Source organism: Macaca fascicularis, chromosome 8, assembly GCF_037993035.2.
Source record: "Macaca fascicularis isolate 582-1 chromosome 8, T2T-MFA8v1.1".
Lineage (NCBI taxonomy): Eukaryota > Metazoa > Chordata > Mammalia > Primates > Cercopithecidae > Macaca > Macaca fascicularis.
In genome coordinates, this window is record NC_088382.1 from 118,814,880 (window position 1) to 118,840,150 (window position 25,271).

General features: G+C 34.7%; 1 protein-coding gene across 3 annotated transcripts in view; it reads right to left on the reverse strand.

Moving 5' to 3' along the window:
* NUDCD1 (NudC domain containing 1) overlaps window positions 1-25,271 on the reverse strand; it is a 138,472-nt gene that overhangs the window by 67,460 nt on the left and 45,741 nt on the right. For all 3 annotated transcript variants that reach the window (XR_010577455.2, XM_065519536.2, XM_045398597.3), the window contains exons 6-8: window positions 19,258-19,462; window positions 13,682-13,826; window positions 9,447-9,572 (exon numbers count right to left, since the gene is read on the reverse strand). Coding sequence is in view for 2 of the 3 variants with exons in the window: in XM_065519536.2 (XP_065375608.1) it covers window positions 9,447-9,572; window positions 13,682-13,826; window positions 19,258-19,462 (476 nt within the window). In the remaining variant the exon portion in view is untranslated. The remainder of the gene's footprint in view (window positions 1-9,446; window positions 9,573-13,681; window positions 13,827-19,257; window positions 19,463-25,271) is intronic.

Here is a 25,271-nt window from a genome sequence, read left to right on the forward strand (position 1 = left end):
ATTATATTTATATTTTTTAAAATCTAGGGGAAACAAATTTATTAGATAATTGATTAAATTGTGGTATAAGCCTATATGACAGCATGCAGCATATTAGTATTTCAAAAATATGGACCAATAGGTAAAATGCTTATGGCAATATTAATTTTTAAACAGTAGGCTATAAATTGAACCTACAGTATTGTTATAGACCTAAAAATTACACAAGGACAAGGTGAAAGTTTCAAAAAGGTTAACATTAGCACTGCTAGATCAAGAAAATGAAAAATCCACACTAGAATGAATACATTACATATATATACATGATGAAAACTATGTAAGGGTCAAAACAAACGAAACTCAGCTATACATGACAATGTGGTTGACCCTCACGAACTTAAAGAAAAAAAGTCACAAAAGAATACCCAATGTAATTAACAATGACTGTTAAACATATCAGTAATAAATATTAACAATGAAATATTAGACATTTAGGACAGCTCTCTTGGGCAAGAGGAAAAAGGCATAAGGAGAAGTAGTTAGGAGATGAGATCTAGAAAACATAAAACACAAAAACATGGATTGTTTATTTTGATTTACATTAATGCTATTTAAGCAATATGTATTTTTTATAAAAGACTTCTACTTAAATTTTATTAAAATGATGCCTTCATACCAACATAATTTACATGGTTTAATTATTTTTCTAAATGTAAATTTTCTTCAAATAGGACTCATAGGCCCTCAGGACTCATAGGGCCTCACTATATATGAGTGAGGGCTAGTACATACCATAAAGAAGTATAATATATACCTATACATACACATCTATACTAGTGCACATACACACACAGGTATGGAGCACTGCATTACATGGTATTATGAATAGCAATTACTGCTGCAATAAGTATCTTTACAGTAAAAACTTCTTTCAGTTATCAAAATATAAGGGCAAGAAAATAGACTACTCACTTCCGCCACTCTCTATGGGCTAAAGGAATCTACCAAGAAAAAGAAAATTCAAATACCTTTATATGTGGTTTTACTTCGTATTGTTGTAAGTTAATTCTGCATGTCTCTTTAACTTCTGTATGTTTTGAAAGCAGACATACTGACTCTCTTTACTCTCTACTACGTTTCCAAATGTTAATGCCCCCAGTTGATAGACAAATGGACTCCCATGGCTGAAGTGCTCAAAGTTAAAACAGAAGCAGGCAGCCATGGCTGGGTGAGGAAGTGGTCACCTATTGTGTTCTCAGAAAGACTTTGTAAAAGTATGACAAGACCTCCTTTTCTACAACCAAGCCAAACCAGTTCCTATTGTTGGTGCCAAAATAAACTGCAGCCAGAATCCCCTCACCCATCATTTACTATTAGAAAGAAACAATTGACAGAGACTTCTGGTTTTATGCTTGAAAACCAACCAATCAGAGTTCACCTGTCCCAGTCAATCAGGGCTCAGCTGTGGTTATTCAGCTCAAACTATGGTTATTCAGAATTGGGTATTTGGCAAACATTTTTCCAAAGTAAATCAATCAATCATTGCTCAGCTATATTGACCAAGGGGCTCAGCTGTGCTGACGGATCAGAACTAAGCTGCCATTCATTCATTTGCATAAACAGATCTGCTTGGGAACCTGGGCAGGAACTTTTGCTATAAAACCTGAACCCGGCCAGGTGCGGTGGCTCATGCCTGTAATCCCAGGACTTTGGGAGGCCAAGGTGGGCGAATCACGAGGTCAAGAGTTTCGGACCAGCCTGGCCAACATGGTGAAACCTTGTCCCTACTAAAAATACAAAAAATTAGCTGGGCATAGTGGTGGGCACCTGTAATCCCAGCTACTCGGGAGGCTGAGGCAGGAGAATCGCTTGAACACGGGAGTCAAAGGTTGCAGTGAGCCGAGATCATGCCAATGCACTCCAGCCCGGAGGACAGAGTGAGACTCTGTCTCAAAGAAAAGAAACACTGAACCTCTCTTTGTTCTCTAGAACACACCTTCATTTTACACTGAAAGCTGCCTAAGGCTACATCTCCTCAGTCTGCAAACTGTTCGCTGGAATAGTCTCTTTCCTCCAAATTCCTTTTCAAAGAACTTTGTTCACACACGGATGTTTGCATAATGAATAGCCTTAGAAGATAGAGTGTCTCCCTCCAGTACTATAGGCAAAATGTTTATGACAATAAGCAGGTAGACATGCTAACTGATCATTATAGTAGACTGAAGTTCCCTAAGCTCAAGTTTTCTCTCCTGTAATACAACCTACTGATGTAGGTGGGAATCCATCTGGACCCATCTGTTCTGTCCAGTGGGAATTTTAGACTTGAGAAATTGGTGCAAATATGCTAATGCTTATGCTGTTTACTGTGCAAAGTAATAGAGTCTCCAATCCAGTAATTTCCTGTCTCCTACCAGCATCCATTAAACTGGCAGGTTAACTTGTTAGCCTGTAAATGTGGTAAAATCTCAGAACCTTCACAGTTCTTAAGTAACTTTCTAAGAATTAGTGCTGTTATTGTGTGAATGGTATATACACACAATCTCTTTTAGACAAGCTACTTTCAAAGTATGATATGCAGAAGAACCCTATTGGGTTGGGGAGGGGGGTGCTGGGAGACACCTTCAGGGGGTCCATATACTTAAAACTATTTTCATAATAATACTAGGATGTAAATTGCTTTCTCCCTATTTTTAAATTTGTATGGATGGTACAAAAGAAAAAGTAGGTAAAATTGCTGGAGTGATAGCATCAATTATTGCAAATAATAGCACCAGATACTAGTAATTACCTGAAGTTGCTACATTCTTCACTGCCATGTACTCACTGTAAAGAAAAGGCCAGTTTCACTTTAAAATGTCCTTGAGAAAGAAAAATGATTAATTTTATTAAATCTTGACTCTTGAGTACATGTCTTTTTAGTATTCTGCATGATTAAATGGGAAGCACACATAAAGCAGTTCTGCTGCATACTAAAGTACCATGGTTGTCTCAAGGAAAAGCACTTGGGAATCGTTTTGAGTTGCAAACACTGAAATGGCCATTTTTTCATGGAACAGTATTTTCACCTGAAACAACAGTTGACAAACTATGGCTATTCTGAATTGAGATTTGGCAAACATTTTCCCAAAGTAAATGACTGAAGTCTATCACTTCAAGGAGAACACCCAAAAGTATTTGTTGCCAATGATAAAATTTCAGCTTTTGAACAAAACTTAGAATTTTGAAGAACTCATATTTATCACCATGAGGATGACAGCCTGCCAATCCTTAAAACACTCTTCTGGTGAGATTAGTGGTATATTAACAAACACTTATGTGTGTATCGGTTTATACTGAATAATGAAATAGATTAGCATTTGGAAAGTCTGCATAACTCAGAGAAGCAATATCTCCAAATTGTCGTCATGCGTAAAACATCCATTCAAAGTGTCTCAAAAACCAACTGATTTTAAAGTAACAGAGCATGAAAAGTTTACATTGCAACTAATATTTAAGAAACGGGCACGTCAAATTTTGGTGTAATATCAAAGGAAAAAACTCACCATTAACTACAAATGTTAATTAAATACCCTTCTCTTTCCAATTATATATCTATAGGAATCTGAATATATTTCAACCGCAGTATATCGCGAGAGATTGAATGCAGAAGCAGATATAAAGATTCAACTATATTAATGCAGACATTAGAGAGATCTGCAAAACTGTAAAACAATGACATTCCTTTTTTTTTATTATTCCGGAAAATGTCCTAATTTTCATTAGAAAATATTATTTATGTTAACAATAGGTTATTATTTTTAAATGAATATTTTTAAAATTTCTTAATTTTTATATGATACATTTTGATAAATATAATCCAACTATAAAAACTAAGTACACCAAAAAGCTGAAGGAGGTAAGGGCAGGCAAAGTAAACCCAATGGGTGGTTAAAAGGCTTCCTAAGAATACTAATTAATCAGTCAAACATAACTGCAAGGACAAAGTTTAACCTGATTAAAAAATAAATGTCAAATCCTCTAACATACTAATTTTAATTACAAATGAACTGTTTGTAATTAAACAATTTTGTTTCATAAAAATGCCGTTTACATGAAATTACTTGATTATTCATTACTTTGAATGACTTTTTTTGTAACGGATAATTCTGTTTTTTATAATAATTTAAAATTTCCATTTCCAAATAGTTTAATAAAATATGGAGGGAAAAAAAAGAATGTAAAGGGGTCCTGAGACCAAAAACCACTGGTTTAGGAACTTTTTAAACGTTTTTTAAACTATTATAACTATTTACACTATTATAAATGCTCTAATAACTTCTGATTCTATCCTTAATATCCTCTTGAAAGGATTAATAATATACGCACTTGCTTTTCCTACTTCCTTTCATAATGACATTAACTTAATTATTTTCTGTTTGTAACTCTTTTTCTTCCTGTCTTGATGAGTTTATTTAAAAGTTACAAATATTCTTTCAGGTGCTTCAATTTTATATCTTAAGCCAGTGGTCCCCAACTTTTTTGGCACCAGGGACTCGTTTCATGAAGACAATTTTTTCACGGACAAAGGCGGGGGTGTGTGGGCGTTCCAGGATGAAACCTCAGATCATCGGGCATTAGTCTCATAAGGACTGCATAACCTAGATCCTTTGCATGCACAGTTCACAATAGCACCACTATGAGAATCTAAGGCTGCTGCTGATCTGACAGGATGCAGAGCTCATCCACTGCTCACCTCCTGCTGTGCGACCAGGTTCCTAACAGGCCAGGGACCTGTAAGGTCCGTGGCCTGGGTGGCTGGGACCCCTGTCTTAAGCAATAGATGAATATCATCCGATCTAAGAAATTCACCATAATCTAATACTTAAAAATATCCTATCACCTTCTGGTCATTCAAGTCTATATAATTTGATTACTACAGATCAGTGTTGTCCAACAGAAATAAAATGGGAGCCACATACATAATTTTAAATTTTCTAGGAGCCATATTTAAGCATAAAAAGAAACTGGATAAATTAACTTGAATAATGTATTTTATTTAACCAAACATATCCAAATGATTATCATTTCAACATAAAAATTAATTAGTAATATTTTATGTTTTATGTATTTCATATTTTCAAAATCTGGTTGTGTATTTTACATTTATAGCACATTTCAATTCAGACTAGCCACATTTCAATTGCTCAATAGTCACCATATGGCCAGAGGCTAACATTTTGACAGCTCTTAGATAGAAGTAAAAATAATTCATCTTCAATTCTATCTGAATTCTGATTTGCACTTTACACTTTAGTGACCAATTTAATATTTCAGAGAAATATTAAATATTCAGTTCTGATATTTAATATTTCTTTTATTGTGCTGCTTCATTTATTTATTTAACATTTTATTTTCCAAATGGCAATTCTAACCCTAATGTCCATGTCTTTAAAGGAAATATATTTTGGGATATTTGTCATTTAAAACATAGAGTTCTGACCTTTTTATTATAGCATTATTTTCTAAAACTCTTAGGGAATATACTAACCTTCCCATGTAAGGTAATTTCAAATTTCAAGCATTGCATGAGTATCCATTCTACATATATGTTTATGCATTTTTACTTCACTGCATTTTTTTCTATATAAAATTAATAATATAAAAATCAAAATACTTATAATTTTTAACTTTTATGTTCGGGGTACATGTGCAAGTTTGCTACACAGGTAAATTGCATGTCATGGGGGTTTGGTGTATAGATTATTTCGCCAACCAGGTAATAAGCATAGTTCACGACTGGTAGTTTTTCAATCCTCATCCTCTTCCCTCCACCCTCAAGTAGGCTCTGGTGTCTGTTGTTTTCATTTGTGTGTCCATATGTATTCAGTGTTTAGGATCTCACATGAGTCAGAATGGCCATTATTAAAAAGTAAAAAAAAAAACAGATGCTGGTGACATGGGGGAGAAAAGAGAATGCTTATATACTGCTAATGGGAATGTAAATTAGTTAGCAATTGTGGAAAGTAGTTTGGAGATTTCTCAAAGAACTCAGAGCAGAATTATCATTTGACCCAGCAATCCCATTATTGTGTGTATACCCAAAGGAATAAAAATTGTTCTACCATAAAGGGCTTATAATTATAAAAAGAAAGTTTGGTTTCAAATCCAACTGAAACAAAGAAAAGAATCTTTAGTTTAATTATACACTAATTGAAGTTAAACCAGCAATTAAACTTTGAAATGTGATTAGTTAAAAAGGTATGTACAAAATGCTGGAAATGTCTCATCAAATAAAAGCTATGGTACAATGAAGGATTGTTTGTTTATTTCTTAAGTTTCTGAGGATAGAAACTGCTTAGCACAGAAATCTATTGTTCACATTCCTTAGGAACACAGAAGTAAGACTAACTGTATTTATTCAGAAGGAAGGACGAACTGTAGTAGCTTAGGATCCCCAAAGAGAAATTTATGATCCTGTTGGTTTAGGGAAAATTATGGAAAGCATACTGGCAGCCCAAGAGATCTAGTTTCCACTACTGACTCTCTCTTTGATCCCATATAAACTCCATCTATCTCAGTTTGTCTTAATAAATCCGTAAAATGAAGAAGATGAAATATGGAATTTCTCTGAAGTTGGAAAGATTGTCCCTGTTTATTATATATTAGACTTCTTCCCCACTCTTGATCTACGACACTGAGAAGATCCACTGCTATAACATTCTAGCTTTTATAAATTCCTGAGGAGTGAAGTCACATTTGATCGGTAAATGTAAGAAAAATCGGTATATTCTTCTCAGTTCTATCACTTTTTCATATAAGGAGCTAGAGGCCTCAGGAAACAAGAGTTTTCAACTGTCCCTCTAGGGGCAGCCAGAGCTGATTTAACATTGCCTGTGACTATAGGTAAATCTGCTAAATTCTAGGACTTAGTACGTAGATCCACTAAGCTTTTGTACTGTAATGTATCAGTAATAATGCTTCTATTTTGCCATTCTTTGGTTTTAATTAATATACTCAAACATAAGAAATGAAGAAAGGTATCATTAACTGGGAGTATCTCAGTGACCATCATTAAACTACTGATCAACACGATTTAGGAGTACTAAGATGAACTGAAATTTTCAGGGAAGCTAAGTTTAAACCACAGCATTTTATGACACCTAAGATACAGCTGCCTTCCCTGTAAAAGTTTGGCAGAAAACAGTATCTAAGAGTTACAGCACCTAAAAGTATAACGTTAAGAAGAACAACCAGATTCTTCATTATTAGAACAAATAATCTCCAGTTAGTCAGATTCAAGAGGCTTCTATCAGTCACGCCTGAAATTGGTTCTCTAAAATTTAACCCAAGGTAACAAAGAGAAGAGTAGCTATGTGATGGCTCTTATTTATCACAATTCAGGGAATCATCTATAAGATTATGTCAAAACTAAACAACAGCTAGGAAGTAAAACTCCTAAAAACTTGAAACAGCTCTGATAATCTGGGGTTTTGACCAGTACCCAGCCTGGATATAATAATCTGACTAAGAATACTGCTTACTCTTCAATTAGAAGATTAATTGAGGAGGAAGGGAGAAAATGAAAGACAGTCATTTCTTGAGATCCAAGATGGACCTAAAACAATTTTTTTTAATTTAATGACTGTCACTAAAAGATAATTCTAAAGAAATATATTAAGCAACTATCATGAATCAGAACATTTGGTAGGTGTTGAGGACACTGGTAAAATGTCATCCATGTGCTTTTTAGAACTTACTAGTGTTAAAGCATGGTAAGGAAGAGAGCAATGCAGAGATAGAAATTAATTGTAAAAGCAAATATTTAATTTTGATACAGCTTCAAATGGTACTTCTGCCTAGCCATTGGTCCTATGCCATTCCACCTCGTTTATCCACATAGGTATAACTAGAAATGCTCATTGTACAACTTCTTTGAGTACTAATTAACATTCAGCCATTAAAGAAAGCTGGTAAGTATCCAAAAATACCAGGAAGGGACAGCGAGTGAGAAGAACAGTTATATTTCCTTTCAGTCAGTAAGATGTTGGGCCAGAACTCAGACCTGGTAAACCAGCTTCCCATGACACTTTTAACTTCGGTTACATGAATTCTGGTAGAATACACTTTCCCCCAAACCTCTACATAACAAAGAAACATCAGGGCAAACTTGGCAGAAATTTTTCAGGGTTTTCTTGAAAACAGAGCCTTTGAAACCTGTATCAAAGACTAACAAGTCTAAAAACAGAAACAAAAGACCAAGTTGCTCTCAATCTCCTCTGTTGCTTTTGCTTGGAATGAGTCTCCCAAATTTCCTTCTGGTTTCAGTAATAACACTAATTTCTATATGCACAGCTCTAAGTTAGCCACCAATTGGCTGAGACACCCTGCTCACAGAAACAACTCCATGAAACACACACTTAGTAGTAATAACTAATGGTTAAGGATTCCCCTAAGAAGGAAGGTCTAATAAGGTTCTAAATTAAAAAAAAAAAAAAAAAAAAAAATCTACATCTACTGCATCAAGTCACTCCAGGCAGTCTTCTTCAGTATCTTAATACAAATCTGTCAAAGCTTGTAAACACAGTGTAAATTTTTTTTAGGGGGGGCAGGGTGTGAAATATATATATGGCACACAAGAGAGAAAAGGAAAAACAAATTCCAGATGAATTAATGAGTTGAATAAAAATATTCCAAAATAGAAAAAGAAGAAAAAAATTAACTCACTTGATATAGAAGCATTATTCAAATTTAAAACACGTCATACAAATTGGTAAGAAACACTAAGACAAATAAAAACTTCTTCACAAAAGAAATAGTTATTACATGAAATAGTTGACAGTTAAAAAAAAATTGGCACAAGTTTATTCTGCACACCAATTAGTAATGATCAAACAAAAAATGAAGGTGAAGATGCAGTGAATCAGGCAATAACTGCAATCATTACTAATAAAAATATAAGTAGTAATCAATTTGTCAGAGGCTTATGATTCATTAATTTGAATTCTGTAACTTATTAGATACATTTCCCTGGAAATAGAAAAGGCAGAGATTTTTAAAAATAGCATCATCATAATGTATTTTTAAAAAGCTATTACTTATTGTAATGGGTAGAATCACTACATGCAGACATGACCAACATCATAGTATAATCCAACCATTAAACCAGACATTTAAATAACATGAGGAAACGCTTAAGTTCATAATGTTGAATGAAAAAAAAAAACGTGAAGTTATTATACATTATAGGGTCACAATTATATATGAAAAACCCATCCAGAAAAGCGCAAATTGAAAGATATCAATATAAAGTGGTACCAAAACTATACAACACTGTTTTACTGAGTGTATGAAAAGATGCTACTTGACAGAGTGATGAGACTTATCAAAGCCAATAACTGCTAATCAAGTATCTTTGAAAAACATATACAGGCCAATCATCATCTAACTACTGACAAAATTTTATAAAAATATTAATAACAGTAACTTACCACATGAGTAGTTTTTAATGTATTGCCATCAAATCTGCACAAACTGGAGCTCTCTTCAAAGAAAATATCACATTCTTCTAACTCTTGAGCATTGCAAGGTGGTTTTTCTTTATCTGGATTTGGATTCTTAATCCAGAAAGTAAAATAAGTAAATAAGTAAAACAAATAAGTAAAACAAATAAACAAGGGAATGGGTTTCTTCATCTTTAAAAATGTTAAGGTTACAGCAGTAATTAAAAATGAATTGCAAATCCATGACCAATAAAATCATAATCACACAAACAGAAATAACAGAATGACGAAGTCAGCAGAAAAGGATATGAAAACACGTATTATAAACATGCTCCATATACTCAAAGACGTAAAGGAAAACATAAACATGAGAAAGTGAGAGATGAAAGAAAAGAACCATACTGAACTTCTAGATATAAAAACACAAATCTGAAATGAAAAACAAAACAGATATGACAGACAGCTGATTAGACATTGCAGGACAAAAGACCAGTGAGCTTGAAAAATAGCAATAGTGACTACAAAATGAAGCACAAAGACAAAACATAAAAACAGAGAAACTCAGTGATCTGTGGAACAATATCAAATGGTCTAGCATATGGGTAATTGGAGGAGGGCAAGAAGAATGGGGAAAAAATTGTGAGTAAGTAATGGCCAACACTTTAGAATGTCAAAGAACTCCAAGCACAACAAATATTTTTTTTAAAAATCAAAAACCACAGTAAGTCACATTATAAGTAAATTTCTGAAAAGCAGTAATAAACAAATTCCTAAAAGCAGACAGGGGAGGAAAAGATACATTATTTACAGAGGAATAAAGATGTAAAAGACAGCTGACTTCTCATCAGAAACTACGTAGGCCAGAATACAATGGTGTATATTTGAAGGCGTAAGATTAAAAACAAACAAACAAAAAAAAAAAAAACCTGTCAACGCTGAATTATATACATAACAAAAATAACTTTAGAAAAGGGAAGAAAAGACAAATATTTTTGCAGAAAAAAGCCGAGAGAATTTATCACCAGCAAATCCACACTAGAAAAAAACGCTAAAAGAAACTCTCCAGCCAGAAAAAAATAACATCAGATGAAAATGTCAATCAACACAAAGGAATATAGAATAGATGAAAAGGCAAATATAAGAGTAAATGAAAAACCTTTATTTCACATTTTTAATCTCTTTTAAAAGAGAATTACTGACTATAGCTAAAATAGCAATGTATTATTAATTTTAATGGAATATAAAATGTAAGACAATAATACAAAGAACAGAAGAGAAAATATAAATTTCTTAAATTATAGATGAAGTGATAGTTTTTAAAGACAGTTGGTGATAAGTCAAAGATGTAACCTCTAGAACCACTAAAATACACACACAAACACAAAAATATCTACCCAAACAGAAATACTGAAATATTGTTAATAAGCCTAAACTAGACATAAATAAATTCATAAAAGCAATTTTTAAATGTTCCCTTGCTTCAATGCAAGGGTCACTGTCTGGTCTTATATACCTCACAGAGTAACAGGATCACAATAATTAAGCAATAAATTATACAATATCTGCATATAGCAGAAATACAATTCTACAACTGACCAAATGCGTAAACATCTAGTTTGCTAAGATACAGAGTTATGTTAATTCTCATGTTATTAAACATTTATGAAATGAACTGAGAGAATCTGAAACTAAATGGATGGAAGTTCTAGAAGATCTACATCCTCAACATGTGTCCATGTCCCAGCTGGAATATGGAACCGCCTAGTTGTGGCTGTTGCCTATAGTCTAAATATCAATGGGAACAATTATGGTTGCTGTGACTGGTTGTTAACGGCACCACCAGCAACCTCCTGGTTAGCTGATGCCATTCTGCACAGTGTCTCAAGGAGATATCTATATCCAACAGAATAGAGAAAGTACCCTATAGATTTCTCCTTCCCTTCTCCTTCCAATTATCCATACTTTAGAAGCAGAAAAAATTAAAAGTTCAGGACTATCAAGATCACCAGTGCTTCACAGGACAAGATTAGAGAGAAAAGGAAATTGCAGAGAAAAGGGTCAAACTTCAATATAGCAAATGCTATGTTGCTTTCCAAAGACCATTTACTGATTTTTAAACTGAGTTGAAAAAGACAAGCGGAAAGCAGCAAATAAGGGGCTAAAAAGCTGAGTTTGGGGTATTAAAGTGCTTGGGAGTCAAAAATTAGACTTCAGAGTCCACACAGTAGGAGAAGCCCTGGTAAACAACCTAGGCTTTCAGTTGAGATAAATGAAAAGTTTTGCCTTAGGTGTAAGAATAAACATGGAATAAATCAGCCATGTAAAAGACTGAAGCCCAGCATCGAATCAAATCAATCCCTATGGAATTAAGGTAGGCTAAAAATTTAGAGAATGCAGTTACAGTAGTGCTTAGAAGGACGTGTACAACATTAAGTGCTTTCATTGGAACAGAAAATTCAAAAATCAACTAGGCTATCACCTTCAAAAATAGAAAACAAAAAAGCAATATAAATTCCTAGTAAACAAAAGGAAGAACATAATACATGTAACATGGAAATTAAGAAATGGAAAACTGAAAAACAAAGGCAATGGAAACAGATGCTCACATCAGATCTATATCTGTTAAAAGAAATTAAAAACATTAAAAACTAAGGCACCATAGTTAAATGCCTTCCAAAAAAGCAAACTCGAGGTCCAGATTGTTTTACTGACAAATTCTACCAAACATTTTAAGACATAACACTAGTTCTATACATTCTCTTCTACAAATAGAACACTTCCCTAATCATTTTACAAAGTTATAACCCAGATATCCAAACTGGAAAAGGATGGTAAAAAACAACACAACACAAAACAAAAAATCTGACCAAGAAGGGCTTATCCCACCAATGCAGAAAATTATATAATCATTCATGATAAAAACTCTCAGCACACTACAAACAGAAGAAAGTTTTTTCAATGTAATACAAAGAATCTATCCTTCTTAATGATAAAATAGTCAATTATTTTCCCCAAGATCACAAATAAGGTAAGAACGTCTGCTTTTACCATTTGAGAGTTCTATATAGCTGTGGAGCAGACATTCTAACCACTGCAGTAAGGCAAGTATGAATATTTGGAAAAAAAAACTGCCTTCAGCTGCAGATAAGATTGTATGTTTGTCTTTTCAAAATGTAACAAACACACTGGTGTTCAGGCATAAATAACTTTCTCATAAACACTAATATTCAATTGAAACCATCAAGTTTAAAAAGTAGTTAACTGCAATTATCTACAATCTCAAAACACATCTCCAATACCCAGAGCCTAACACAATAATACTTGCTTAATGAGTGAATATAAGGCAATGCAGCCTGTATGGTTTGTTGTACACAGGGCTATGAAATCAAAGTTTTGAAGTCCTACATATGAGTTTCAGTGATTCCTGAAATTTTCAATTACTAGTGGCAAACATGAAACTTGGTTTCTCTATCTGGCCAAGTTTCCTTTTGATAGAGACATTCACTTTCAATATTCTAATCCTTTTTTTCTATCTTAGGATGCGATTAACATTATAGTATAAACAATACTTTGTACAGTCTTCCTCATCTCTATAATTCAAGATGGCAATAAACCAGATATCTTTCATCTGCAGATATCATTGTTAGAAAATGAACATACAATTTAAAATTCTGATGTACTGCTGTATTTGTTCACATTCTTAACATGATCATACACGTCATCAGAGTGGGAACATATTCAACCTCATGATTAAGTATTGTGGTGTCACTGTAATCATCACAATTAATTACATTACAAAGAAAAAATTACTATATATGATATATATATCGTTGCAAAATTCTAAAATCACCTCAAAAATTTTAGTGATAAGTAGATTCTTGGTAAATAAATTTTAACATAATTTTTGTCCTACCAGCACTGGTCAGTTGATTCTTCTAAATACATATAGAGAGAGAGAGAGCGTGCACAATACATACACACACATACACAGATGCAGGCAAACTCTCTATATAGTATGACCACACATACATGTATGTATTTACATAGTGTAAGAAATAAATATTAGAACTTAAGCCATATTCAAACATCACTCAGATCAGTAGTATCTGATATGTATCTTTTACATTAGGAAAAGCAAAATAATGTTTGAAAAGCATGGCATAATCTTCACACAACATATTTTTGGACCCTTGGAAAGTCACACTAGTATTTCAACCACTTACCAGTTCTTCAGAGGTCAAATGCATCAAACGTTCAGCAATTGCAGCACACTGGGCTGAATCTCTTATAAGTTCCCCTTGTTTATCTCCAACTACTAGCTCTGGCCAGGTCAGTCCTTCATTCTTCTTAATCAAGGAAATCTCCAAGCTAGTTACATTAAGCAATTATACAAATTATACAATCAGTAACAAATACTGTTTGTTTCTATCTCCTATAGAAAGAACCCTCCGGTGTCCACAGGATGGTTTACCAAAAATCTTGCTCATTTAAATTTTGCATGTGATGGAAAACCTATAATCCAATGGCGAATAGTCCAGATTTAATAAACAAAGAAAGTGCCACTGGAAATGGTACATCAAATGGCCTGAAGAGAGAACTGGCTGGAAAGAGTGAGGTCATCCAGAAAGTACTGGTGTGCAGTATGTTCCTGAACTTAATAGAAATACAAGAAGCATGGATCTGTAAGACATCTGGGGAATGGTCGGGGATGTGGGCATGTAAGCAAAGAGGAAAAGGCCTGTAACTAAAGGATACTTCTTTGTGTCTGGAGCCAATAATTAACTTTATTTTCACAAACTAAGAACCATAATATATGATTATTAACCTAAAGATCAAGCAGATTAAATGAATGCAAATCTTAATTTTAAAATACAGATGCTAAATAATTGAAAAGTAGAAATAAGGAAAAAAATTAACTTTGGTAATACAGGGAAAAAAGATGTTAATGTGTTCTCTATTAACTTATTTCAAATCTAATTCTGTACATGTAAACAATTAAATAATTCCAAGTGTACTAAAAATGGCCTGTCAGGGAACCCTGAGATCAAGGACTGATGCAGCAGGAAAGGGAAAGAGAGCAGAGTCAAGGCAGACTATGGACATAGGAGGAGAAGTAAATTGGCCCATGTTCCTCTGGAATAGGAAGGAAAACCCAAGTAAGATGCTTTGGGAGCACCCACTGCTATAACAGAAAAGGGGAGTGGTGATAGCTATTCCACAACAAAGCAACCTTTTCCATGTGCCATCTTTCATACATGTGTACCATATTAGCTCATGCCCTAGAACACAACTGCAAGAATACAATAATAACTATTATAATTATCAAATAGGACATTCAAACTTACCTGCCGTTCTTTTTCAAGACTGTTATAATCACTGCCTTATGAATTACAGTATTTAACATTTTTCTGAAACTACCTATTTTAAGAGACTATACAAAATAATAATATGAGTACTTATCATTAGCACTGAAAATTACTACCACAATAAAAGCCCAAATTTAGTTACATTTTTTTCTTTTTTTTGAGACAGAGTCTCACTCTCTTGCCCAGGCTGGAGTGCAGTGGCACAATCTCTCTTACTGCAACCTCCGACTCCTGGGTTCAAGTGACTCTTGTGCCTCAGCCTCCCAAGTAAGTAGCTGGGATTACAGGCCATGCCATCATGCCCACCTGGCTAATTTTTGTATTTTTAGTAGAGACAGGGTTTTGCCATGTTGACCAGGCTGGTCTTGAACTCCTGGCCTCAAGAGAGCTGCCTGCCTTGGTCTCCCAAAGTGCTGGGATTACAGGTGTGAGCCACCGTGCCCGGTCCCGAGATTTAGTTACATTTTCTCAGGATAAAGGTAATCTTGATAATAATGATGATGATGATGATGATGATGATAGTAATAGTAATAATGACAATAGCTTATACTTACCTATATGTCAGGTGCTGTCTTAAGCACTTTACATGTTTTAACTCACTGGTTATAACCACCAAATAAAGTACTGGAAATATTTTTATCATCACCATTTTACAAGTAAGAAAAAAAAAGTATTGAGGTTAAGAAACTTGCCAAAGTCACAAGCTATTTAAGCAGTCTGGCTCTAAGTCCATGTTATTCACTACTGCACTATTCTGCAGTAGTGAAAAAATATATATAAATAACTATTAAAGAACATTTACCCAGTGAACTAGTTGCTACCTAGAGGTCTGAAAGAGTTGATACAATCTGTTATAATTTCCAAACCATCACTAATTTGCACAGCTAATCAGACTTCTTGTAAGACTACATTTATACGTTTTAAAACTAGTATTGTATGCTACCATCCAAGCAAAAAAAGCCCACACAATGCCAAACATAATAATTACAGATTAGTTAAAAAGTGAGACAACAGTAACTTTTGAAAATGAGAGGTACGAATAATTTACTCAAGTACAGAAAATCGTGTGTTTTTAAACCAACGATACCACCTACACCACGTTGTAATTATCTTTTTTAAACACAAAATAATAATCAAACACCTCAAATTTAATGGAAAAATAATACTGATCTATGTTGATGCACTGAATGCTGAACTACTTACATGAAGTGAGGCTATTCCCCTAGACCTTTGCTGGGTTACCGCGTGATAACTTACATTTAACAATACGTTCTAGTTGGTTTGCCAATTTGTAAATGTGACTCACATACACATAAACATAATTTAAATAGAGTATGTGGAGATACAAAATACTTTTAAAAGAACCTTTCCAGCAATTATTTTTGATGTATTAAAAAGTGTAACAAAATCACCAAATGTCTTCATTAATGAAATGTAAGATACCTACTTTTACAACTCCAAACTTTCTATGAGCTAGATATATTTGTCTTAGATGCTCATGATTGAGATTTGTATCAGATTCACATGGATCATATACTACTAATTAAGAACTATACTTTGTGTAAAAACATCTAAGTTATCCTCTATGTAACATCAACTTAAAGCACAAGATTTAGGTCATATTTTAAATCAACCATTTCTCATTTCTGACCAAATCTGACGATTTAAAAAATTAACTGCCTAACTCTATTCATTAATCCATCACTGAATTTAATAATTACTAAGACTTGATTTAAATTAAAAGAAAATAATTTTATTAATCCAAATAAGTGGGGAATAAATTGCCTGGAATAATAGATTTGCAAAATGGCACAGTAGTGGGGGGCAAAGGATTATAGTTTTATAAGACACTTAACTTTATCGTTTTTAAAAAGATAGTTTTGCTCCCTTAATTGAGGTATAATTTATAAATAAAATTTACAGATTTTAAGTGTAGAATTTACTGAGTTTGACAAATGCATACACCTTTGTAATCCAATGAGGATACTGAATTATTTCCACCATACAGGCAGTTCCCGTGACCTTTCTCCAGTCAATCTCCCTACACCCTATAGATAACAAGTGTTTTGATTTGTATCACCATAGATTCGTTTTGCCAGTTCTAGAACTCCATATGTGGAATCATACAGTACGATTTTTTGTCTTTGGCTTCTTTTACTCACATGTTTTTAATTCATTCATATTGCTTTTTATTTATTGCTAGCACTTTATGACAGAGTAGCATTTCATTGTATGAATAGACCACACATTATCCATTCACCTTTTCAGTAACACTAGAGATGTTTCCAGTTTCTGGCTTTTGTAAGTGTGCCTGCTCTGAATATATGTTTGCAAATTTGTTTTGGCTTTGTTTTGTTTTTTAATATATATTTTCAGCTGGGCATGGTGGCTCACACCTGCAATCCTAGCACTTTGGGAGGTCGAGGCAGGCAGATCCCTTGAGGTCAGGAGTTTGAGACCAGTCTGAGCAACATGGCAAAACCCCATCTCTACAAAAAAATCACAAAAATTAGCTAAGTGACTGTGCCACTGCACTCCAACCTGGGCAACAGGGTGACACCCTGTCTCAGAAAAAACAAAAAATTATATACATTCATTTATTTTGGTTAAACATCAAGGAGTAGAATTGTTAGATTAAAAATCAGCATATGTTTAACTTGATAAGAAACTACTAAACAGTCTGCGAAAGTGATTGTATTATTATTTTACACTTGCACCAGACACGAATGAGTTGCTGGTGCCCCACATCCTTGCCAAAGTTTGATACTGTCAGTCTTCAAAGTTTTAGTCACGTATTGGTGTCTCAATCTAGTTTTAATTTTCCTAATGTCTAATGATAATTACCTTTTGATGGGCTTACTAGCTGTTCAAGCTGTTCACGTATCTTCTATTGTGACAGGTCTATTCAAATAATTTGACCATTTAAAAAAATTGGCTTCTTTTTATTATGAATTTGTAAGGCTTCCTTATACACTAAGAATGAAAGTCCTTTGTTTAAGATGAGTACTGTGAATATTTTTTCCCAGTCCATGGCTTACCTTTTAGTTTTCTTAATGGTATCTTTAGAAGAACAAAAATTTTTAATTTTGCCATGCAGAAAATTCCTGATTTGATGAAGTTTAACTTATGTATTTCTTTTTTTTTGAGACGGAGTTTCTCTCTTATTGCCCAGGATGGAGAGCAATGGCCCAGTCTCGGTAACCTCCGCCTCCTGGGTTCAAGCAATTTTCCTGTCTCAGCCTCTGAAGTAGTTGGGATTACAGACACCCGCCACCACGCCCAGCTAATTTTTGTGTTTTTAGTAGAGACGGGGTTTCACCATGTTAGTCAGGCTGATCTCGAACTCCTGTCCTCAGGCAATCCACCCGCCTCAGCCTCCTAAAGTGCTGGGATTACAGGCATGAGCCACTGTGCCTGACCATTTACGTATTTCTTTTATGGCTCTGTGTACTGAACACACAATTCACAAAAGAAATGTAAATGGAGAATTTACATAAGAAAAAATTACAATTTACAAAGAAATATTAATTATTCCGCTTTTAGAAATTTATCCTTCATATATACTTCTACACATGTGAAATAATATGTATATACACAGATATTATTGAAAACAACCTAAATTAACACAATAGAGGATTCATTGTCTAAAATGATGGTGCAGTTGATAGAATAAAATACCATGTCATAAAAGAGAATTTAATAATTTTTATATATTCATTATGGAAAGATCCCTAAGATTTATCATTGCAAGTGAACAAAACCAAGATGTATAATTGTGTAAAGTATGTGTTAAAAACTTTTTTGCTGTTGTTAGAGACAGGATTTTCTCTTTTTGCCTACTCTGGTCACAAACTCCTGGCCTCAAGCAATCCTCCTACCTCAGCATCCCAAACGTTGAGATTAGAGGCATGAGCCACTGCAGCTAGCCATCAAAAGTAGTTTTCCTTAAAGAAAAGAAAAATGTATGTCTGGTGCTTGAATGTATGCAAAATGTAACAACACTGATTGTGAGTGGGAGGATGGGTGACCCATAGGCTTGTGTTGGAGGTAGACTTCTCACTCTATATCCTTTTGTATATTTTAAATTTTAAAGAATGGAAATATATTATCCAGCCAGTAAATTAAAGTTAAAAAAATTATTTCTATTAAAAAGTTTGAAAAAGTGCAATTTAAAATAAATAGCCATTTTCAACTATGATTATTATTGTATCCAGAGCTGGTAAAACAAAGCACTACCATATTCTCCAAGTGATAATTATGCTATTATCTTTAATTTCAACTAGAAACATGCTCTTTGACACAGTAATTCTATTTTTAATGTATCTTAAGTGACCAGTAATACAGACAGAACTATTGTATTAATCTCTGATGTATCCACTGTGGAAAGAGTAAAAAGAAAAAAAGATAATAGAATATTAAAATTATAAAAATACCTATTACTCTCTTTAATTATCCATGTACTGCTTTCATGATCAATGGATGAATAGAGTTTTCCTTCTAAAAACTGGTGATCCTTCAGTACAATGTTGATGTGATCAGGCAAAAACTGTACTTGAATGTCCTCCTTAGTACTGTCTTCTGGAAGCCTTATCGTTACTGTCAAATCATCTTCAGTCTGTTGCCAGTAATACAGAGGTTCTATTGGGAAAAGAAAAATGCATCATGTAATAAGAAATTAGAGAAAACATACACACACATAAAACCTATCTAAAAGAATTTTAGTATATTTACTAGTGATTATCTCACAAAATGTAATTATAAACAAACATGCACAGATCTCTTTGAGGAATTTTCACTCACAGATTTGTAGTAATTAACATGAAAATTTCCCCTTCCAGACTCACCTAATGCTTGAGGAGATAAAGCACTCATAAAATACTAATGATAGCAATCCTTTATCCTCATTTCTTCCCTCTCTCCCTCCCTTCATCCCTCTTTCACTCCTTCCCTTAAACACACACACACACACACACACACACACACAGAGTGATTCCTTAGTTCAAAAGAACACAAAATATGTTACCCAGAAAAGCTAGCAAAGCGGTTACATAATAATATCTCAATGGATAGCTTCTGCCAGATCATGGGAATGGAAGGATGTGCAAAATCGCATGCACTTTTAGTATAAATTAAAGGCCATACTACCCCAACCCTTCCTGTGCATACATCACAGTGCAGCAGGGCCCTCTCCACTCCACATCTAAGCAGACCTCCAGGCATTCAAAGCACCTCCTTGCCCAGACTGGCAGCCTGAACTGCCCCACGTTTCCTATGCGTAGATCTGGTGTAGGGGGGCCCTCTCTGCTTCACACTCAGGCAGACCTTCAGGCATTCAAAGCACCTGTTTGCCTATTTCAACAGCCTGAGTTAACCTACATTTCTTGTGCAGAGATGTTCATACAGAGGGGCCCTCTCTGCTCCCTGCCCAGGCAGAGCTCCAGGCACCGGTGGCTCTCCTAAATTAGGAGTTCATGCCATCTCCCGAACCCTGTCCAGAGAACGTGGGGCTGGGGGTGTTTCTTAGGCACGCCTGTGGGCATTTAGTGGCTGCCAGGTAGATTCTCCCTCAGCGCTGGTGCCCACACCTGCCACAGGGGGGATCTGTAGGCAGATCTGCCCAGTCTCATCCTGCTCATCTTGGCACCCAATCCCCAGGGCTGAGCAGGGAGCTCAGACAACTGTGCAATACAAGAATCAGCCCATTGCCTGAGGCAACAGAGAGTTCTCCCAGTAAACAAGGATTAAGTATATACCCAGCTGCACTGGCTGCAATTGGCTGTTATTAATAAGCACCATCTACCGGTTTGTAGGTTAAACTGCATAGCCCAATATACAACCTGCCAACAGAAGTGCATAGGGCTATGGAAGGAAAGCCCAAAGACTCTACTCAGCATTCTCTACAGTCACACCCCCAAGAGAAGGAAAGAGGAAGAAAGAAAAAAAACCTATATATATATATATATATTAAAATAAGGAAAGAAAGAAAAAAGAATCCTACCTGCACAAAAATATTATAAAAATTAGAAGTGCCAGGATCTCTAGATAAGAAACCAGAAAACCAAATACCGCATGTTCTCACTCATAAGTGGGAACTGAACAATGAGAACACATGGACACAGGGAGGGGAACATCACACACCAGTGTTGTCGGCGTGTGGGGGGCTAGGGGAGGGATAGCATTACGAGAAATACCTAATGTCGATGACGGGTTGATGAGTGCAGCAAATTACCATGGCAGGTGTATACCTATATAACAAACCTGCACGTTCTGCACGTGTATCCCAGAACTTAAAGTATAATACAAAAAAATTCGAAAAAAAAAAAAAAAAAAAAGAAACCTGTGCAAGAATTGTGGCACCATAAAAAAATCTGAATGTAGTGACACAACACAAAATATCACTAGCTCTCTAGAAATGGTCCTTAACCAAAATAGAAACTCAGAAATAAGAGACAAAGAATTCAAAGCATGGATTGCAAGGAAGCTCAACAAGATCTAAGACAAGGGTGAAAATCAATACAAAGAAACTTCTAAAGCAATCCAAGAAATGAAGGAAGAGATAAACATCTTTAAAATAAATCAATACAAACTTCTGGAATTGAAAAACTCACTTATGGAATTTCCAAATACAATTGAAAGCTTTATCAACAGATTGGACCAAGCAGAAGAAAGAATTTCAGAACTTGAAGGCCAGTCTTTCAAACTAGCTAGCTAGACAAAAATAAAGAAAAAAAGAATTTTAAAAAATGAATAAAGTCTCTTAGAAATATGAAATTATATAAAGTAACCAAACCTATGAACTACTGGCATTCCAGAGAAGAAACACTAAACAAACTGAAAAACATATTTGAGGGAATAATTCAGAAAATTTCCCTAATCCTGCTAGAGGGGTAGACATCCAGGTATAAGAAATCAAGAGAACACCTGAGAAATACTATACAAAATGAAGATCACCAAGGCATATAGCACGAGACTGTCCAAGGTCAACACTAAAGAAAAAACCTTAAAGTCACCTAGAGAAAAGAGATTACAAACAAGGGAACCCCATTAGGCTAACAGCAGACTTCTCAGCAGAAACCTCACAAGCTAGGAGAGATTGAGGGCCTATTTGCAGAATTTTTAAAGAAATTCCAACCAAGAATTTCATACCCACTAAACTAAGCTTCATGAGTGAAAGAGAAACAAAATCTTTTCCAGGCAAGCAAGCACTAAGAGAATTAGTTACCACTACACCAGCCTTAACAAGAAATCTTTAAGGAAGTTCTAAACAAAGAAACAGAAGAACAATATCTGCTACCACAACAACACAAGGGCAGAGTCACAGTCCCTGTAAAGCAACTGCACGATAGAAACTACGAAGCAACCAGTAACAACTTCATGATAGAATCAAAACTTCACATAAGAATATTAACCTTAAATGTAAATGATCAAAACATCCCGCTTGAAAGGCACAGAGTGGAAAGTTGGAGTTAAAAAAAAAAAAAAAAAAAAAGGCCCATCTGCATTCTACAACAGACTCATCAGACACATAATGACACTCACAGGTTCAAAGTAAAGGGCTGGAGAAAAACCTGCTATGCAAATGGCAAACAAAAAGGGAAGGGGTCGCAGTTCTTACATCAGATAAAACATACTTTAAACCAACAAGGGTAAAAAAGGATAAAGGGCATTACATAATAATAAAGGGTTTAATTCAATGAGAAGACTGAACTATCCCAAATATCTGGGTGCTCAACATTGGAGCACCCAGATACATAAAACAAGTACTTCTAGACCTATGGAAAGACTTAGCCACAAGACAATACTGGGGAACTTCAACATACCACTCACAGCATCCCACAGATCATCAAGGTAGAAAACTAAAGAAAAATTATGGACTTAAATTTGACACTTGATCTAACAGACATCTACAGAAGACCCCACCCATCAACCACAGAATATAAATCCCACTCATCTGCACACAGAACATACTCCAAGATCACTCACACGCTCAGCCATAAAGCAAGTCTCAATACAAAATGAAATCATACCAATCATACTCTAAGATCAGAGTGGAATAAAAATAGAAATCAATACCAAGAAGATCTCTCTAAAATCACACAATATCATGGAAATTATCTGGGATGCAGCAAAAGCAGTGTTAAGAGGAAAGTGCTATGTATCTACCTCAAAAAGTTAGAAAAATCTCAAATTAATGATCTAATATCACACCCAGAAGACCAAGAAAAAAACCAAATTAACACCAAAACTAGCAAAAGAAAAGAAATAACTAAAATCAAAGCAGAACAGAATGAAATTGAGACCCAAATATCCAAACAAAGAATCCATGAGACCAAAAGGTTTTTTTTGAAAGGATAAACAAGATCAATAGGCTGTTAGCTAGATTAACAAAGAGAAGATACAAATAAACACAGTCAGAAATGAAAAGGTAATTACAACCAATTCCACAGAAATACAAAAAAAATCCAGAGACTATTATGAACCCCTGTATTACCCAAACTAGAAAATTCAGAGAAAATGGATAAATCCCTAGAAAACAATCTCCCAAGATTGAATCAGAAAGAAACTGAAACCTTGAGCAGACCAATATCAAGTTCCAAAATTCAATCAGTCATAAAAAATCTATCAACCAAAGAAAGCCCTGGGCAGACGGATTCACATCCAAATTCTACTAGACATACAAGGAAAAGCCGGTACCAATTCTACTGAAACTATTCCAAAAAAATCGAGGAGGAGGAACTCCTCCCCAACTCACTCTATGAAGGCAGCATCACCTTGATACCAAAACCAGGCAAAGACACACAAACAAATAAAAATTACAGGTCAATATCCCTGATGAACACAGATGCAAAAATGTTCATCAAAATACTAGTAAGCTGAATCCAACAGCACATCAAAAACTTAATTGACTATGATCAAGTAGGCTTCCTTCCTGGGGATGCAAGGTTAGTTTAACATATGCAAATCAATAAATGTGATTCACTACATAAACAGAATTAAAAACGAAAATCATAGGAACACCTCAATAGACGAAGAATAAGTGTTCAATAAAATTCCACATCCCTTCATTTTACAAATCCTCAAGAAACTAGGCATCAAAGGAACATACTTCAAAATAACAAGAGCCATCTACGACAAACTCACAGCCAACATCATACTGAAGAGGCGAAAACGAAGCATTCCTCTTGATAACTGAAACAAAACAAGGATGCCTACTCTCAACAGCTCTTATTCAACATAGTCCTGGAAGTACTAACCAGAGCAATCAGGCAAAAGAAATAAATAAAAGGTATCCAATTAGGAAAAGTCAAACTTTGCAGATGATATAATTCTATAGCTAGAAAATCCTAAAGATTCCACCAAAAGCCTCCTGGAACTGACAAATGGCTTCAGTAAAGTTTCAGAATACAAAATCAATGTATGAAAACCAGTAGCATTTCTACAAACTAATAATGTTCAAGCTGAGAGCCAAATCAAGAACACAATCCCATTTACTGTAGCTGCCAATAATAATAATAATAATAATAATAATAATAATAATAAAATACCTAGGAATTCATCTAACAAGGAGGTGAAAGAGCTCTGCAAGGAGAATTACAAAGCACTGCTGAAAGAAATAACAGATGACACAGATAACTGGAAAAACATTCCAAGTTAATGGGCTGGAAGAATCAATATCATTAAAATGTCCATACTGCTCAAAACAGTCTACAGATTAAATGCTATTCCAATCAAACTGCCAATATTATTTCACAGAACTAGAAAAAACTATTCTAAAATTCATATGGATCCAAAAAAGAGCCCAAATAGCCAAAGCCATCCTAAGCAAAAAGAACAAATCCAGAGGCATCACACTAACTGACCTCGGAGTATACTACAGGGCTACAATAACCAAAAAGGATACAAAAACAGATACACAGACCAGTGGACCAAGAAATAAAGCCACACACCTATACTCATCTGATAATCTTTGATAAAGGCAGCAAAAACAAGCAATAGGGAAAGGAGTCCCTATTCAATAAGGGTGCTGGGATAGCTGGCTAGCCATATGCAGAAAAATGAAACTGGTTCCCTACCTCTCACCATATACAAAAATTAACTCAAGATGAACTGAAGATTTAAATGTAAGACCTCAGACTGTAAGAATCTTAGAAGAAAACCTAGGAAACACCATTGTGGACACTGGCCTTGAAAATGAATTATGACTAAGTACTCAAAAGTAATTTCAACAGCAAAAAAACTGACAAATGGTACCTCATTAAATGAAAGACTTCCTCCACAGAAAAAGAAACTATGAGTAAACAAATTATAGAATCAGAGAAAATATCTGCAACTATGCACCCAACAAAAGTCTAATATCAAGGCTCTATAAGGAACTTAAACAACTGAACAAGCAAAGAACAAATAACTCCATTAAAAAATAGGCAAAAGACATGAACAGCACTTCGCA